This window comes from Terrapene carolina, unplaced genomic scaffold (genome assembly GCF_002925995.2).
Source record: "Terrapene carolina triunguis isolate 2854851 unplaced genomic scaffold, T_m_triunguis-2.0 Scaffold68, whole genome shotgun sequence".
Taxonomy (NCBI): domain Eukaryota; kingdom Metazoa; phylum Chordata; order Testudines; family Emydidae; genus Terrapene; species Terrapene triunguis.
This window is the reverse complement of record NW_020664419.1, coordinates 61,703,176-61,722,598: the sequence shown is the minus strand read 5'-3', so window position 1 is coordinate 61,722,598 and position 19,423 is coordinate 61,703,176. Positions and strand designations below refer to the sequence as shown.

General features: G+C 38.4%; 1 protein-coding gene across 1 annotated transcript in view; it reads right to left on the bottom strand.

The window, feature by feature from the left end:
• Positions 1-754: 754 nt before the first annotated feature.
• TRHDE (thyrotropin releasing hormone degrading enzyme) overlaps positions 755-19,423 on the bottom strand; it is a 299,578-nt gene continuing 280,909 nt past the window's right edge. Inside the window, exons 16-19 of the mRNA XM_024212178.2 lie at positions 8,668-8,835; positions 7,946-8,086; positions 3,257-3,338; positions 755-898 (exon numbers count right to left, since the gene is read on the bottom strand). Of these exons, the coding sequence (XP_024067946.2) occupies positions 755-898; positions 3,257-3,338; positions 7,946-8,086; positions 8,668-8,835 (535 nt within the window). The remainder of the gene's footprint in view (positions 899-3,256; positions 3,339-7,945; positions 8,087-8,667; positions 8,836-19,423) is intronic.

Here is a 19,423-nt window from a genome sequence, read left to right as displayed (position 1 = left end):
TTCTCATCATAAACATTGTATACATCTACGATTAGAGCTTTAAAATGTTTTTTTTCACTGATCAGCAGTGAATATAATTAGCTTATGAAATTACAGTGTACTGGGTGAGTGGTGTCTCTCAATGTATGTACACTTTATTTAAATGCGGAAATGGGGAGACTGCATATATAACAACTGGCAACTCAAAAATGAGTTGGCATCCCTATAATCATTAAGAGACAATCTGAGTGCTGAAATGATTGGCATCTATCATGTAAGGATGACTTTACATCTCATGCCGCCCCTGTGTTTGGAGCCCTACAAACTTTCCTCTCCTTTTTTCCATTACTTCTGTTCATTGCAACACTGATTGTCATAGATAGTCTTTGTGCTTTTGCATAATGCCCATCTTTGATGTAACAGGAATTCACATACAAAACTTGGTCATTATAAGTAAGCATGCTGGAATATAGGCAGGGACCATACAACCATGCACAAAATACTCTTTGAAGTTTTTTCAAACTGACGGTAACATTTACATGCACCACTTAATATCATGTTTGGTCATGTACACTGAGGACTGGATTTCACAAGCATTCATGACCGCCTCTTCTTGCAAGAGTTCCTTTACAGTTTTAATAAGAGCCCAGTGCAAGAAAACTCCCTGCAATTCTGATCTTGTCTTCACCATTTCAATGTCAAACGCTCTCAGATTTTCACGTATTGCACCTCCTCTTGCACAACTTCCCATTAAATGGTTAGTTAGAAACAGAGATTAGTGTATCAGGGATTTTCTTAGCCACTGGAATAGTTCTTCTTTATAAAGCATTTGCCACCGTACATTGGCTTCCACTGTTTCCACAGCTCGAGAGAAAGAGGAGGCAGCTCCTTCCTTGTAGCTCTTTATAAAATTCTTCAGCTGGAAATACAATTTAAAATCAACAATTTAAAATTGAACTGAAGTGAGGAACTCTTTTCAATGCATGTAAACAAGTCAGATATTTAGGACAAAACTTTACGATCACTGCTGAAGTAAATGTAATATCATGTAGAGAGATTTATTGCAAAATGCAATAAGACAGCAGACTGTGTCAATTAGGTGTGATGTGCTTGCTTCAAATTGCACTGTAAGATATTGACATGTCAATGCCGGATCACATTAATATCATCTCCTCGTTCTCTCTTGTAGCCCAGCTGCTACACTTTGCAGACAGCTGGTCTGCTTTGAAGTTTTACTCCTACTTAAGAAACTAAATTGGGAGTGTTGGAAATGCTCCCAGTTCAGCTTTATAAGCAAAAGTCAAACTGAAACAGCCCTGCTGCCTCTAAAGAGGGTTGATTTAATTAAACATTATAATGGATGTTTAACTTAGCCTTGCAGAACTACTTATGTTACTGCTGTATAGATTGATTGTTTAGAGGAGAGTGGATCAATTTAAGAAGTTACTGACCATAGCTACATGTGAAGAACCTACCAAGAGCCGTATGTTGCTAATTATTCTCAGATTTTGGACTACTGAAAAAGATTCTGTTACAGGAAAACTTTGGTTTTGGTCAGCAAAAAGCTCTGACTTGTATGATAGTCAGATTTGGGTTGCAGTAGATGTGGCATCAGAATTTGAGTTGCTTTTAATTGCACTGATTCTCATTGGATTAATATTAGATTTAGACAAAGACGTGGTAGGGTGGCCTGCGCTCCATGTTGGTGGTAACCTCATATGTCAAATTGTTGATTTTTAGGAGAGGGTGTTAATAGTTGGCAAAAGTTTCTCTCCTGGTGAGGCTAAATTCCGTGCATTTATTGACACTTGACCTTAGACTATAGCATTTTATGCATTTGTTTAAAGCTAACGGGTCTGATCCTGCAACTGAGGTGCTCAACAACTTCAGTTCCCACTAGCCTTAACAGAAATTACAGAGGGTGCTTAACACCTCACAGGAGGTGCTCTGCATCTTTTAGGAGCAGATCCTATATTTGCACTCTTTTTTACTGATATACTTTCATGGCCAGCTTGTCTCAGGGGAAATGGAGCAGCCTACCAATGTTATGGAGGTGATAACCCAGAGTGCAGCACGCCCTTGCCCAGTGTCTCGATATTGACAACAGGCTGGTATATCTCTCCCAAATGGATGGCCTTGGGGAAGCCAGCTGGGGCTATTCCTTGAGTTCTGAGTTTTCAAACCTGGAGTGCACAGAAGAGTACAGCATAGCCATGAAGGCTGTAACCAGCCTTTGGTTAGCCATGACTACATTGTGTACGAATCGTTTAATCCATGTGAGATGATACATGGCAGCTGCTAAGCTCACCACAAAACTACCACACAACCTCAGACAGGCAGGTGAAGGATACATTCAATTCAAAGATCGGGCTAATTTAGGCAGGATGTATATAATTACTGAAGTAGAATCTGGCCAGAATGCCACGGTTAACAGCTATCCCCCTCAATACTTGAAGTATTGATGGTGAAGGAACAGGAGACAGAACATGGGCATTGTCCGCTACTCTTATTACAAAACATGGAGCTTTTAACTTTCTCTACAGCATCTACCTAAAAGGGATATAAGAGGCCAGTGTTTAACATCTTGACCAATGTATGGCACCTCTAGCAGCACAGCCCACCTAGTACTGTAGTACTGTTCTAGTCCTAGTGCAGAATTTGAGCCATAATCATCTGTCCCAAAGTCAGAGAACTGAGAAATAGTTTACATATAAGCTTATAGTCCTATAATATTTCAGAAATGCTAAAAATCCCAGTTTAAAGTCACATGCTTGGTTCCACAGCCACAAACTGTAGGGAGAGCAATAGAACAGGAACGCACAGTGGTGGCTTCAGCATTAAGACCAGAATAAGTTTAATACTGTCATGCAGCAGAGAAGGAGTTGCCTGCTTTATCTCCCTCCACCCACAGACCCCGCCCAGGATCCTTGTCAATCTGGTTTAACAGACTACAGAACATTACCCTCTTGCTGTCCAGTAGCAGGACGGGTCTGTGTCACCTGCTAGGCACCAAGAGTTGCTAGATGCCTGGATCCTCCTCCTAGTCCTGCAGTGCCTGATCATACTGAGTGAGAGAACCCCAAAGTAACTCATAACCTCCCTAAGCCACTGTCAGTTCCCACAGAGCAGAAAGATTTTTTCAGCCCCTATGATCTTTGCATCTGCTTTCATCTTGGTGCTACTACAAGACTTAAAGGGTTAAGATCCCAAGACTTAAAAGGTTAAAAAAAAATAAGACAAAAACAAGTTCAAGCACTGAGATGCATGTAATATTTACCTCATTTAGTTCTTCTTCAGTATTAAGGAATTCTGTGACTCCACTGATAAGTTTGGAATTCATAAATAATGCTTCTCCATATCTTCAAGGGCAGAAAAACACACATATCAAATTAATGTAAGTATATCAACTGAATGAAAGTATTTGATTACACAGATTTCCATTCAAGGACTATAGCCAGTTCAAAATTCAGTAATGCTAACTACTGGTCCATACAGACTGCAAAGCCAAGAGGCAGAAGACTAGCCAGTCTAGGGAAAGGGCATGTGGCACCTTTGCAGATGAAGCCTTAAAGCATACTTTTTTTTTTAGTTTTGTGCTCTCTTTTCCATTTTTCCTTACCCATCTCATTTGCATAACTAGTAGTCGTTACATAAATGAGCTGAATCTGGTGGTCTCCTTCCAGTACTTAAAGGCTTGTTTAAAGATGAAAGTTAATCTGGTATAAAATAGCGTGTGAATTTAAAGCGGACTAATTATTCCTGATTAGCTCTCTGTGGATGCTCTTATTCCAGAATAAGAGTGTCCCTAGATAGAGTTAATCAGCAATAGTTATTTCACTTTAAATTCTCAATTCAGCTTAATCTAAATTAACTTTCCTGTATAGCCCTGCAAAAGAGGTACCCAACCAATGAAAATATGATGCCTTGGATGCTGGGTGTCTGAAGCCAAATTTGCGTCTTGCTATTGCTGTTGAATATACTGTACTTCACTGAACTGTGCTATTCCACATTCACTTACTTTGAAAGCGGTTATTAAAACACCACTCATTCCACTGCTTGTCTGAAAGTTCTAGTGTACCCAATTAAAAAAAACCCAATCTACATCCGTTAGGCTAAAGATAAACCAAGGAAAAGGATGGCTCCTGGGTTTTTGCATTACACATGGAAGAATCTCTTTAAAATCTCTGTGATGTGAAGTTGCATTCTAAGAGTAGCCAAGCAGTATTTTATCAGGACTTGCATCATTCAACATAGCAACAGTTATCTGATTAAAACTACAGTGAACTAGTCCTTAAAACACCACTTAATTTACCTACCTCCATCTGGACATAATTGTGTTTAAAAATAGAGAGCCCAAATCTGACTTCATATATGTGCACACATATGGGTTTATCTGAGGGCAGAATTGGGCTCACACATTTGCTTTCTCCGAACAGATTTGGAGAACCAACTCATACTTCAAATTGAAAAGTTCTAGCACAACCACAGGCTTCTTTTCTGTTTATATCAACCTTATACTAAAATTAATTACTCTTAACCTTGTAGGTAGTGAAAGCCAGAGAGTCTTTAAAAAAATGAAAGCTCTATTTAAATAAATGTAAAACCCTGAAAAAGAACTTGCTGTGTTGGAAAAGTTTCTATTTTTGAGGGGTAAGTTCCTTTGCTTATTACCTGGAACTTCTGTGTAAGGAACAGTGTTGCAGATATCAAAATTCCTACTCCCTGTTCACCAATAACTGAATTATTCATGGATATTTCAGCAAGCACATCTCTTTTTCCAAAGCTTCAATCACGCTTACATACACAGACATCCAGTTGCAAATGTTTCATATGGGAAGACATATGGACTTCATGATCTTTTAAGCATGTTTAGGCTTTCAAACAAAGCACTCTATGGTTACCTTCGCAACTCAGCCCCATAATTGATTGTTTGGAAAACTGGAAGCACCTCTTGATGGGGCCTTTTGACAAGGTTACTAGTCCACTTCACAGAAGTGACCTCATGAAAAGAGTGCAGGGATTTTATTTTTCAAGCAGTCTGCACTGTTTCCACAGTGTAAACAAGTAGTAAAATTTATTTTTTCCTTGAAAACTAAGCCTTGTGAATTACTGCACTGTTTACTGTGGAAAAGAACCTCCTCTTTCAACTACTGAGCTTGACAAACTGTCACAAAAAACAGTAATGGCATTACAGAACCAGCAAACAAGTGTTTCTGCCTCGCAGAAGCAGTTCATCTAGGAATGGTGGGAGTCTTCTCCTGCTCCTTTATTTACAGGGCCTGATTTTCTATTACCTTGCGACTTTTCTAGCTATTTCACCTGTGCAAAGTGGGTGTATAATACTACTGGGTTTGTGTAGTAGTATTTCTCGCCTACTTTGGACAGATGCAAATGAAATCAGAGGGCAGAGAGGAATCAGGCCCATAGTAAGGAATGTAGGGATAGCTATTTTCAGACGTTGGATAAAATTTTCAAAATTGTCTAAGGATCCTGCGTCCCATTTTCTAAAGTGAATTGGGAATTTACGGGCCTAACCCCCTTTAATTTGTAGTGAGACTTAGGTTAGGTTCCTCAATACCTACATCACTTTTGAAAATAGGATTTAAGCACTTTTGACAATTTTGCTCATTGGTTGAGGGGTGTGACAAATATACTTTAAAATGTCATGAAAGAATAATATTTTGGTGCTGTTGTTTCATCCAAATGACACACAGTATTGCATAGTCATAGAAAATGGAGTTTTAGCATTATTTAATTGTCCGTGGATACCTCATATTACTGTATCAAACTGCTAAGTATTTCATAATAAATTCAATGGGAAATACCATAGAGATGATCAAAATATTTAATAAAATGACATATCTAGTAATGACAAAATAAACATTGTGAAAAAGGATATCTTGGGACAGTATGTTGCCTTGATTAAATGTCTGCAATGAAATGTTGCACAACTGATTGTGCAACTGAACTCACATTTCTAAAAGGTCCTGGTATCACAAAAATTTAAGATCACTGTCATACATTCCTCAGTCAGTATCAGATCTTGGGTGTTTCACTGCATATTTTTTTATGATGCTTTAAGCGACCTTTCATGGAAGGTTTTAATTGCCTGTTACAAAATTTATATCCATGACATGTTGGAGTCATTTCAGTCTATCAGGATTATGCAATAAGAGCTCTATGTATTACTCGAGTGAATCTACCCCGCCCTAGCCTGCCACACTCTGTCCATGTGCACCCTGCTGACATACATTAAACAGTTCACTTAAATGCTTTCGTCTGGTCCTGTTTCAAAGAGGACTAGATCAAAGTGCATTAATGAACTGTTAATTCATGTCAGCAAGGTCCACATGGATAGTCTGAGTGTGCCAGGATAGTACAAGGTAGATTCATGCCCCAACTTGCCGCAAACTCAATGTTTGTGTAGACAAGTCCTAATTTGTATTTAGGGACCAGCACAGTATTGAGTAGCCCCAAGATTGGCGTAGTACAAAGCTGGCCCTGAGTCAAGAACAGGGCCCTTTGTCATTTCCCCATCAAAAGGGAGATAATGAAGTTCCCAACCGCACAGGTGCATTGTGAGGCTAAGTTCCTTACTGCTTGTAAGGCACAAGGATACCATGGTGGTGGGTCCCTTCGGAAAAAATTGGCTTGGGGGACTTTGTTTTAAAAAGTTTGCTCCTGGACTAAAACCTCCAAAACCAAATTTCTGCTCAAAGCCAATTTTCCTAGCTGAACTGAACTCCCATAAAATCTGCTAGCCCCCAAAATCCTAACCAAAGCATCATGGACAGCAAACATAAGGCCAAATTCTACACTCTTTGAGAAAGATTCACTAATACGGTGTTTCCGACAAATCCTCCTATCGCTATGGTGGTGGTTATGGTGGTTTTGACTGTCCATGGAGCAGACATGAGGTGTGGGCTCTCTTAACCTGGTTATGTCCAGTTATCTGCAGTGAAATCCTGCTGGTCTTGGAGACATCCAAAAAGAACCAAGAATATCTCCAATTAGTTCCCTACCTGCATCTAGATCAAAATCCCCCCCAGGTGAGTTTTAAGAGCATGGATGGGGATTCTGAGTAATGTTGTAAGAGTCCAAATTATATTACACAGGGAAACAGTTGCAGCTATGGGGCACAGCACACCACAGAGAGTGGCTTTCCAAAGGTCTCCCCCTCCTGCTTGGCCAGGTATACCTTCATCCAAAAGGCTGGCCCTTCAAAGGAGTGAAGATTGTGTGTAAAGTTACCATAAAGTTGGAGGGACAGTGAAAGATGTCCCATTGTACTCAGCACCCCTCCATTCCATAAAAATTGGGGCATTTCAAAAAGATTCTCTCCACTGTCCTGCTCCCATGTTCTAAAGCAGATTTTTCAATCAGATTTAACTCAGGCAAAACTCCCACTGGGAGGTTTTTTGTCCAGGATGTGGTCTACACTTACTTCCTGGTTCGGCGGCAGATAATCGATCTTCTGGGATCGATCCCGGAAGTGCTCGCCGTCGACACCGGTACTCCAGCTCGGAGAGAGGAGTACGCGGCATCGACGGGGGAGCCTGCCTGCCGCGTCTGGACCCGCGGTAAGTTCGGACTAAGGTACTTCGAATTCAGCTACGTTATTAATGTAGCTGAATTTGCGTACCTTAGTTCGAAGTGGGGGGTTAGTGTGGACCAGGCCTAAGTAAGAACAGGGCTGTTGGATTTGACATACAGCACATATAATCAAAAAGACAATACAGTAATGGACAAATATATAGATGATATACATAGATAGATACATCTATGAATAGCTTTATGTCTATATAAAATATATTTTATACACACATCTTTGCATTAGATAGATCGATAGATCAATAGATAGAGCTATATATGAACAGAAAGAGAGTGGATTAGATATAGAAATGGGTAGTTAAAATATCTAGAGAGATATAGAAAATAAGACACTACAAATAACTATTATCTTTACCTGGCATTTAGTATTTTCCATTTTTCTCTGAAAAACTTCCAAGCAAGATCTCTGCCATGTGGATTTCGAGCTACGTGGATTATGACATCAATTGCATCTTGATCCAGGACAACTTCTGAATTGAGAGACAGGTTCAGAAGCCTTTAGGAGTGAGTCGAGGGGGAAAAAAAACTGTTTAGTTTTTGCCAATAAGATCCATAAAGCTCGTCATCTAACAATGAAACAGCAAAGACCAGAGATTGCTAAAAGATTTATTTAAATTGCCAGGAGAGCTCTGTTTTTTATTTGTGAGATTCCAAAGATCACACATACTTCTGAATAAAAAAAAACCCTTCAGTCCTGCAACTGGATTGTGAGTTCTCTAGAAGTAGGAAGATATTTAAGCATAATTGCAGGTGGAATATTTTCAATGAAAGCTGAGATAATGTGAAATGCTCTTGACTGCATGTATCTTTATGAACTCTACACTGAGACCATGTTGATCAAAAAGTTGCCTAAGTGAACCTGGCCCTATTTATGGTTTAGAAGTGAAATCATGAAAAATTCATGCATTTGCAAGGGTCTCAATACAAAACCATGTGACATTCTAACTAGAAAATGATTCTGTGCTCCAAAAACAGGCTCTCTCATTTACAGATAAATGCTGAGATGGGGAAGCAATATCATTACTGCAACAGTTATCAATGACAAAGAATCAGAAACACATAAATAGATACTTCCACCTGTTTAACAAGTTTCTATCATCACTGCAAGTTAAGGCTTCTAACAATATTTTCTTCTCAGATACCGCTGTGGTTGAATGGAATTTCATCCAAATGAACTCCCATACATCTTCATCCATCAGTGAAACTCCTGTACAGTAAACGACGTCTCTGACGTTTAGTGGGATTCTAAAAAAGCAACCCATAGAGCATTGCATTATTAAGGAGATTCAGAGTAATGAAAAGGGATATAGGACATTACTACTTTAATTCCTGTAAAACTCCAAAAAAGTATAACAATTACGAACTTTTGGTAAATTACACTTATCTTCAGAGTTTTCCCTTCACTGATAACTTCCAAAATCATATATTGAATTGGTAAAATTTCTGGTAGCATAGCATAGCATATGCCTGGAATTCCTTTCCTCAACCCATCCATCACAACTCTATAGGTGTGTAAAGGTATAGTCTTATAGCTTCCTAACTCGCAAATGTACCATATAAGTACAAAGGCACATATATTAGCCTTCTAACTCAGCACACAGATTTGTGCATAACAAAGCCAGACGGGACCACTCTGATCATCCAGACAGCTCTCTTGTGTATAACAGGCCATAGAACTTCCCTGAATTCATTCCTGTTTGAATTAAAGCAGATCTTTTAGACAAACATCCAAGATTTATTTAAAAATTGCCAGTGACAGAGAATCTGTAACAGCTCTTGGTAAGTTGTTCCAATGGTTAGTTGCCTTCACTGTTAAAAAATTGTGCTTTACTGCTGGTCTGAATTTGTCTAGCTTCAACTTCCAGGCATCAGATCTGATACCTTTGTCTGCTAGATTGAAGAGCCCATCATTAAGCATTTTTGCCCCATGTAAGTGTTTACAGACTGTGATCAAGTCACCCCTTAACCTTCTCTTTGTTCAGCTAAGTAGAGTGAGCTCCTTCAGTCTATCACTATAAGGCATATTTTCCAATCCTTTAATCATTCTTGTAGCTCTTCTCTGAACCCTCTCTAATTTACCAACATCTTTTTTGAATTGTACAGACCAGAACTGGACACAGTATTCCAGCAGCTGTCGCACCAGTGCCAAATACAGCAGTAAGATAACCTCTCTATACTTCAACTCCAGGTCCACTTGTTTATGCATCCAAGGATTGTATTAGCCCTTTTGGCCATAGCATTGCATTGAGAGCTCATGTTCAGCTGATTGTCCACCACAATCTCCAAATCTTTCTCAGACTCACTGCTTCCTAGGATAGAGTCCCCCACCCTGTAAGTATGGCCAAAGATCTTTGTTCCTAGATGAATACATTTATATTTAGTCATATTAAATTACATATTGTTTGCTTGCGCCCAGCTTAACAAGTGATCCAGATCGCTCTGTGCAACTGACCCCTGTTCTCTTTAGTATTTACCTCTCTCCCAATTTTTGTGTCATCTGCAAATTTATCACTGATGATTTTATGTTTTCTTCCAGGTCATTACTAAAAATGTTAAATAGTGCAGGACCAAGAACTGATCCCTATGGGACCCCATTAGAAACATACTCATTTGATGGTGATTGCCCATTTACAATTACATTTTGAGACCTATCAGTTAGCCAGCTTTTAATCCATTTAATGTATGCCCTGTCAATTTTATATTATCTAGGTTTTTTTAATCAAAATGTACCCAGATGCCTTGCAGAAGTCTAAGTATATTAAATCAACACTATTACCGGTATCATCCCAATTTATGATCTCATTAAAAAAATGTATCAAAATAGTTTGACAGCATCTTTTTTTCTATAAACCCATATTGACTGGCATTAATTATATTACCCTCTTTTAATTCTTTATTAATCAAATCCCATATCAACAGCTCCATCATCTTGCCTTGCATGGAAGTCAGATTGACAGGCCTATAATTACCCAGGTCATCCCATTTACCCTTTTTAAATGTCAGCTCTTTTAAAACTCTCGGACACAAGTTATCCAGACCGGCTGATTTTAAAATGTCAGACTTTAGTAGCTGCTGTTTTACATCCTCCTGAGTGTGGAACAGAAAGAGAGGGTTACCATATGATATAACAACATTATCTTTCCCCCCCAAATACAGTAGAAATTTTTTTATAGAACACTTCTGCCTTTTTTGCATTATTGATAATTCTACCTTTTCAATCTAGTAATGGACTGATACCATTGTCAGGATTCTTTTTGTTTCTAATATACTTAAAAATTCCTTCTTATTGTCCTTAACTCTGCCAGCCATAGAGTTCTCCTTGTGTCTGTCTGTTTCCCTTATCAATTTCCATAATTCTTAGTAATGAACGTAAATCAGAAGCTATCAACGTCCCCTTTTTTCCATTTAATATTTTCTTTTATTTCTTATAGCTGCCTTCACTTCCTCACTAAACTGGGTTGGCTTTTTAATCTAATATACCCTTCTTCCTTGATTTTGACTTTTTGGGCAGCTAGTAAAGTGTTCTTACACAATTCCCAATTATCATTCATATTTTTCTGATTAAATTCTTCCTACCAGCTGATTTGGCTCATAATTGTTTTCACGTTTGTGAAACTGTTCCTTTTAAAGCACCAAGCAGGGCTTAAATTCAGCCAGAGCCCACTAGAGCAGAGGTCCAGTGAATGTTTTGAAACCCACAGAAGCCCTGGCATCTCCTGCAAGGCAGGAACCCCGGCACCTGCTGCCAGGCTAAAGCCCCAAGAGCCCTGGCGCCTGCTGCGGGGTTAAAGCCCTGAGCCCCAGCGCCTACCACGGAACTGAAGCCTCGAGCCCCGGCGCCTGCCATGGGGCTGAAGCCACGAGCCTCGGCATCTCTTCCCCCGTGGGTCTGAAGCCCTGAGCCCTGGTGCCTCTCCCCCCACAGTCTGGGCTGAAGTCCTGAGCCCTGGCACTGCTCAACCCCCATGGAGCTAAAGCCCTGAGACCCCCACCCCACAGCGGAAGCCTGGAGCCCCAGGTCTGTGGGGCTCCAGGAAATAATCTCTGAGAATTTAAGCCCTGGTACCAAGTATATATTTCACTGGTTTGGACTTTATTCTGTGTGCACATTATAAATATGATCAAAGTCATGATCGCTTGTACCCAAGTTATCATTATTTTTTAGTTCAGTTCCTCTTTATCTGTCAAGACGAGGTCTAATGTAGAATTTCCCCATGTTGGATGCAATACTTTTTGAGTTAGGAAATTGTCATCTATAATTAGAAATTCTAAAGACGTTTTAGTACTTGCAGCATGAGACCTCCAGCATATGTTACTCCAATTGAAATCCCTTATGATCACACAATTTCCCCCCCTACACATTATATATAGGTGCATAAGGAGCCAGTCATCATGTTCCCTAGTGTGATTTGGTGGTCTGTCGCAGACACCATCTAATAACCATCTTGTGCTTTATATATTAAGACACTGATCCATAAACATTCAAGATCATTTTCTTCCGTTATTGTGCTATGTAGCTAAGCAGCTGATGGTGTGATGTCATCTGAATAAATACTGCCTTATAGTGATATTGCTGGGAGAAAAGTAAATACATGGAGACTCATCTAACTGATCAGCATGCCAATGGGTAAATCAACTATGCAATAAAGTCAGTCGGTTGACGGACAGCTCAGATAATTTAATCTCAGACCATCATTTACTGAAGCAGTCTCACAGAGCCAAATTCACAACCTGGCACAGCAGGTACAGTGGTACCAATAACATACATTAGCAACTGAGTTTGGCTCTCAGACTCTACTATCCTCTTTCTCATTTCTGATGCATGTTTATCAGGTGTAACATTTTCCACTGAAAAATATTTTTACTGATAAAAATAGAAACTTCTCAGAAAAATGTATGTCTGCTTTGCTGAATATTTCCTTCCTTATTATTACAATTTCTACCAAAAATCTAATGCTTCCAGTTACTATTGCTGGGCTAAAATGTCTGGGGTGCAGCATACTGCAATAGCCATTTAGAAATTTGAAAAAAGACTGTCATTATGGATACTGTCAAACAAATATCTGAGTTGCAGTATCATGATACTGAAAGACTGAGTGAAATTTTCTTTGTAAATTTTATTATAGCTTACACTACTGCCAAAGTTACAGTGAAGGTCACATCGAGACACGCTCATTAAAAGCCCATTTTTTTCCACCTACTCAGAACCTTCAGAAACATTTTTTGTGGGCTGAAGCTTTCTATTCTTAGCCTCAACTCAATGGTGAGTTTTATTGTAATATTTCAACAAAATCCCTTTGGTCATGTTTCAATCATTGGGAAGTGAAGATAATATGCCTTTTCAACATTTAATGCTTCTATTGCTTATCGGTACATCAAGAGAAGTAGGAAAAAAAGCCTCCAAACCATATATTGGCCACTGAGACAAGGCAAAGGCATTGTAACTCTAAAGGGTTAAGAGAGGTCCCAGCAGAATTATGTCTTAGCCTATAATAGTTCCCTATATGGTTACAGAACCATGTTGTCTTATCCACATTACCAACAAACCACTGTGTGAGAACCCAGCCATCCCTAACCATGACAGACAACCTCGCATTCGCATGGTTATACTTACAGCATAGGCAAGTCCTATCTGTCTAATTGAAACAGACACAGCACAAACCTCCAAAAAAAAAAAAAAATCAAATTCAGAGTCTCTTGCTGGTGTTGCTGCTTTCCTTCACCCATTACTTTTTAAACATTCTGTAACTCTCCTAACATTGGTGGAGCTCAGCCTGTGCCCAACCTACACAAGTGATTCCTTGGTTGCTAATACCGGTGGAGATGCATCAATGCTAGACTAGGAGTAGGAAAACTGCCTAGAATTCTTAGTGTAGACAAGGCCTATGTTATCAGAAGCTGTCTCCAGACAAACTTTCTAACTGTAAAGATAGCTAAATACTGGAATAGGCTTTCAAGGGAGGTTACGGAATCTCTGTCATTGCAGGTTTCTAACAACAGATTGGACAAACACCTGCCAGGGCTGGTCTAGGTATACTTGCCTCTGCTTCAATATGGAGGGCTGGACTAGATGACCTCTCAAGGTCTCCTCCAGCTCTACATTTCTATGATTCTGATTCTTAAATAGTAGCAGTAAAGGTGTGAACTTCTCACTTCTACCAGCCCATTCACTTCAATGAGTTTTAAACGTTATTCTCCAAGCCTTGTTCATCTCAGGGAGGTGTGAATTTAGGGTGAGATTTTTCAAAAGCACTTAACTGAGATAGAAGCACAAGTTCTATTGAATTTGAATGGGAGCTGTCCAAATTGGGACGTTTCAAACACTAACAGGTGCAGGCAGTTTATATCTCTCTTTTATTCCTTTCTTTTTCAATAAGCACCCGCAGAAGGAAATTAAATCTAAAAAACTCTATTAATGCTACATTAAGTTTACATATGTAAACACAAGAAATCAGGGAATACTAAAATGTGCTGATTTACATTAGCGGAGGATTTGTCTCAAAGTTTTCTAAATCAAATTAACTTAATTATATTGCAACTATATCGATATTTCTGATTATTAGATGCATTAGCACACATACGTACATAGGCATATAGACACATTGTACGCAATGTGGGCAGTTTACTCTGAGAGTATTAATTTTTTATTCCCTGATTATATTTGTATATGTGTTTAAATGCTGTCTAACTTCAATGTTGCGTTATTTTTCATCAATTTTGGATTTAATACGTTGACAACAATGAGAAGAATGTATGTTTAATGAAAATCGGATGAGGATATTATCATGACATTTGGAGTGGACAACTGATATCCTCAGTGAATGTAACAAAATTAACCAACCAGAGTCAGGTTTCACTGTACTGGCAGAAGTATTTTATGTCTTGACTCAGATACTGTATCATGTTTAAAAGAGAGTGTAGCTCTTATTGGACTGTCCCAACAGAACTGTTTTCTTTGGCTTACTACAAGATACACAACTTGTCAACAAAAGCACCAAGGAACTAAAAGGTATCTGCAAAGAAGTAATTCTTCGCAGGTTGATAGTCCCATTAATCAGAGTGGCACACATTGCACATTGGAGAGATTACCACTCAGTGTTTGGATACAATCAGTAGCATTGCTGAAATGAACACCGTGGCAGCTAGGGGGATGTCTGACCTCAGAATGATAGTCAGGACAGAGTTCCTTGCTTCTGAGGTTTCCATCTTTCACAAGTTACAGCACAGCTCATCAGACTCAACAGACTTTCCTGGCTACCTCATCTTTTTTCTTTTATGTGACAAGAGTAGTGATCTGAGCATCAGCACAGGCAGTAACCGGAAGATCATTTGTATCCTGTGTGGAGGAAGGGGAATTTGGACATGGATGGCATTGATCACATGTCAATAGCCTGAACACCACTATGTATTTTGTAAATGAAACTCTTTTGACACCAAATCTGTAAAGGCACATTTGCAGCACCACAGCAGATCTATTCAATATCATACAGCCAACAGCTCTAGGGAAGTTTTTAGATCTCCTTGTATAAGCTAAGTCATTAGGACAAAATGAAATTAAAAAAACCCCCACACACTGTTTTTTAAAGCCTGAGCTTCAATAACTACAACACCTATAGCTATGAAAAGCTACAAATTACTCCTATGAGAGGCCTGTAATCAAGATTATAGACATGGGGTTCCTTTCTGTGGAAATGAAAATTGTTTATGAAAATGTGAATATCCCCAAAGTCATTTCTCTTTAACTATTGCCTCAACAGTAAACTTTCTAATTGAATTTTCTCCATTTCTGAGGATTCTTGCTCCCTCTTCCCTCCAGTTATTATGGGCCTGTATTTCATCGTTATCTAAACATGTGAAAATCTCTCAGGTCTAGATTTTGTAGTTGTACAGCTCCATGGAAAATGTGCTTTTAAAATTACAGTCCCATAGCACCAGTTCAGCATGCAGACTGTTGGCCTACTGGATTAATTGAACTGAACAGGTAAAATTAACTATTGTTTCAGTATTATTGAGCTAGTAACACTGAAGAACATATTCTCTTGTTGTATTAAATCTCTTCTGGGCTATGTAGGCTGCTGTCATTTTAAAAGTGATAATATAATGGACACTTCTGAGGGATGATAAAAATTAATTTTTGAAAGCAGAATTCTGAATGCTGATATGATGAATTTAATCTTATTTGTCTTGCTCAACAGATATGATGGTGAGGATAAGATATGAGGCCAGCAAAGCTCATGTTTAAAATTTAAACATTTGGAAAATATGTTAAAAAATAAACAATTAGAAGAAAATTAATTAAAATCCTGGTGTGCCTTTACAGGAAAATCTTTTTTTACGATACTGACTAGTAAAGCTTTACAATGAATTAAGAATAATCTTCTAAGTTAAAATTAATTGGTATGTACTTGCTCCTATTTAAACAATGTTCTAACAATTGGAAATACTCTTATAAAATCAGACCATAATTATTTATCTTCTAGGCAAATTGTGTTCTAATTTCTTAAAATGTAACTGCATGCAGTTTAGTCAGTTCTTTGATTAAGTGACAAATTTCATTACCATTTAGGCTAATATTTGACAAAGGAAATTAATCAGAAGCTCCATTCTTTATTTTTTTACAGTTTACCTTTAACGGAAACTTATTTTCCTTGATGACTATATTTATAGCATTGTTTATTGGGTTACAAAGCTCAGATAATATTAAAAGAATGGCACCCATGGAATAATGTATTAGCACTGCATATACTAAAACATAAAACAAATGATGCCACATTAGTAACAATACATTGTTATGTGTCTTTTCTAAGAAGATAAACACAATTTTTGCCCCTCTTCTTTACTTATTTTTATTACAGTAGCCTAACTCAAACCTGGGAACCATTGTGCTAGGTATTATACATACACACAGGAGGAGAAGGTCCCTTCTTCCAAAGTGTTTACAATTGGAATGGACACAACAGACAAAAGGTGAAATTTTGGACATAATGAGGTCAGTGGGAAAACTCCTACTGATTTTAGTAGGCCAGGATTTCACTGAAAGGGTGGTAGAAGGGAAGTCTGATTATCCCCATTTGACACATGGGAAACTGAGGCACGGAGAGATTAAGGGACTTGCATAAGGTCACACTGGATGTCTAAGGCAGAGCCAGGAACTGAACCCAGATCACATGAGGTTCAGTCCAATGCCTTAACCACAAGATCATCTATCCTCTCTCCAATAACTTTTTCTAGCTACACCCAGTTATGCAACATCATTTTTTAATGTCTGAATGGCAAGCTATACATTAACTTGTGCAGCCCATCTCTGCTGTAGATTTTTGTTGTTTTGTCCTTTGTTGGCATTTTTTCTACCCCAAAAATGGCCCTTCCTTTCAAATTGTTTTTCTTTATTGTGGTTGGTATTTTGGTTGTTGAACGAACAAACAAACAAACAAACAAACAAAAGAAATCGATCAAAGTTCTAAAGTTTTCAAATTAATTTGTTTGGGATGTTGTTTACTTAAAATCAGTAGAAGGGGCAGGAGATTTTTCTGTGATCGCCTAGAAAACTGAGGAAGCAAAGCTGTTACTTGGAGGAAGTGCCCAATAAACAACACATTTTCTATTTACTTGTAACAAGATGCAATCCTTTCTTCTATTAGACATACTCCCTAGATCCTCTTTCACAACACCATATCCACTATTTCCTTGATTAACTCATGCACTCAGCAGTCTTTTCTTCCTCCTTAAACAGTTTTATTGACTTGACTGTAAGATTCCACTAAAATGTTCTTACAACCTATCAATTAGTTAAATTACTTCAGCAACATTGGCTGCCACCATCTGGCTGTACTCTAATAACATTGCAAAATATAATGTATCTCTACATCTGTATCCACACAGACACAGATCTTCAACAATGAATTTTCAAAGTCATTAAAATTTACAGAAGTTGATAACACAGAAGAAAGGATCTAGGGTTGTTTGTTTGTGTTATGTTTTACATTCTATATACATATATGTATGAAAAAATAGTCTTTTCTCTGTATTCTCACAGGTCCCATAAGTCTAATGACTTCTGAAAATTAAGTGATGAACATCAAAACTTTGTACAGAAGTAACGTGTCTTCTAGATACCTCACACAAATCATTAACCTTTTAGGCCACACATCCACAAACAACTCATGCTCCCGATTAAAGTTAAGCACAGGTATAAGTGTTTGCAAGATCAGGGCCTTAGTGCACAGATGTGAAATGAAGTGACAAAACAATGCATCTCAAAGCAGCAGACAGAGGAAGAAAGAGAAGAAAAAGAAGGAAAACGGTTACTTTTGGTATATGTATTTGATTATCTGTCATTTGGCCCAGATTTCATTAGAATGTATATCAAATAATGACTAAGAAATCTCTGTTATCTACCATTGACCTGAGCCTACAAACATGTTGCAACTGTTGTTGCAGTACAATGTATTTTTATGGTGGTATTTCCAGAGTAGTTAAAGGTTGATCCAGTAAAGAGGTGAAACAAATTAGGCAGCCAGATTAGTGTGAATCAATTGTCTCTTGAAGAGTAAATACAAATTGTTCTTACTGACTATGACAATCTAGTATTCTCAAATTAGGGCTCTTGGGTACTATTGTGTTTGTGCAAATTATATGACTGATGACATTCTTACTTCATTACTTGCACCTTTCTTATGACTGATATAGAGAAAATTAACATCATTAACATTGCACTCAGATATAGGAGTATTTTACAGGGAACCCTGTGAAATAACAAATGTGGAAACTACTGGACAAGCCCCAAGCTGAATGGATACATTTAAAAACATCTCTTACAAGATAATTAGATCTCAGGATGCTACATTCTAAAGTGTTAGCTTAAATTTCTAGCTCTCATATGTTCCTCTTTAGTCTGTGGTGTAAAGGAGAAGCAAGATGTGCAAAAATGGGTGCTAATGACCTGAAACTCATGAGAGGGATGGGAATGGCTGTTTCATGGCATACCTTCTCCCAGGGGGTTTATGGAAACACCTCTGTACTGATGATAAGTCAAAGCCAGAACTCTATGGGTTTTCAGTCAGACCAACGTTAACTTCCTTCTGTTCCCTGCAAAGGTGGTTTGTTGTATAGACACAGAAGGAACCTTAATGTCAAGATGACTTTTGTGGGAAATATGACCTGGGGGTAAAGAGGAATATGAAGGCCAGGGTGCAGAATACATGGACAATCCATGTTTTGCAAGGTTTCTCGAACATTCTTTTTCTACTTACTCAAGGTGGCAATCCTTCTCCTGTCAGGGAAGCCTGTGGGGCCAACACCATGATGTGAACTTGTGGAGACTGCAAAGTATTTTTTCTCTTTTACAGATTTTGTTTCCATGGGAGGGAAGCCCGGAGTAAGGTATTTAAGTATGTTGGCTCACAGGCATTCCTGAACCCTTCAAAATTATATTTATGATTAATTTGTTTTCATAAAATGTCCTTTATGGCTATGAAATCTATCAGGAATCCTGTGGTTAAAAACCAGAACAGATGTGCATGCAGGGTCTCCTGGCAGTCCCTACTTATTCTTCCCCACGAAGTTGGAACAGTGCCCTCTGGAAAAGTTCAGTGACCGTTGTGTTACGGAAAAGATGCTGGACAATATTCTATTTTGACAGGATCAGTTCACTGTATCATTGTAAATATCATCTACTTTGCTGGATCACACTGGATCACATCTTCTGACCCAAGAGAGCTACAAAAAGTATACTCAGAATAGAACAAAGAAAACAAAGTGTTAAAAAAGTTGAATATTGTATATCAGCTGGGCTAAACTATAAGACAGCACCCATGTCAATAACCAGTTGATT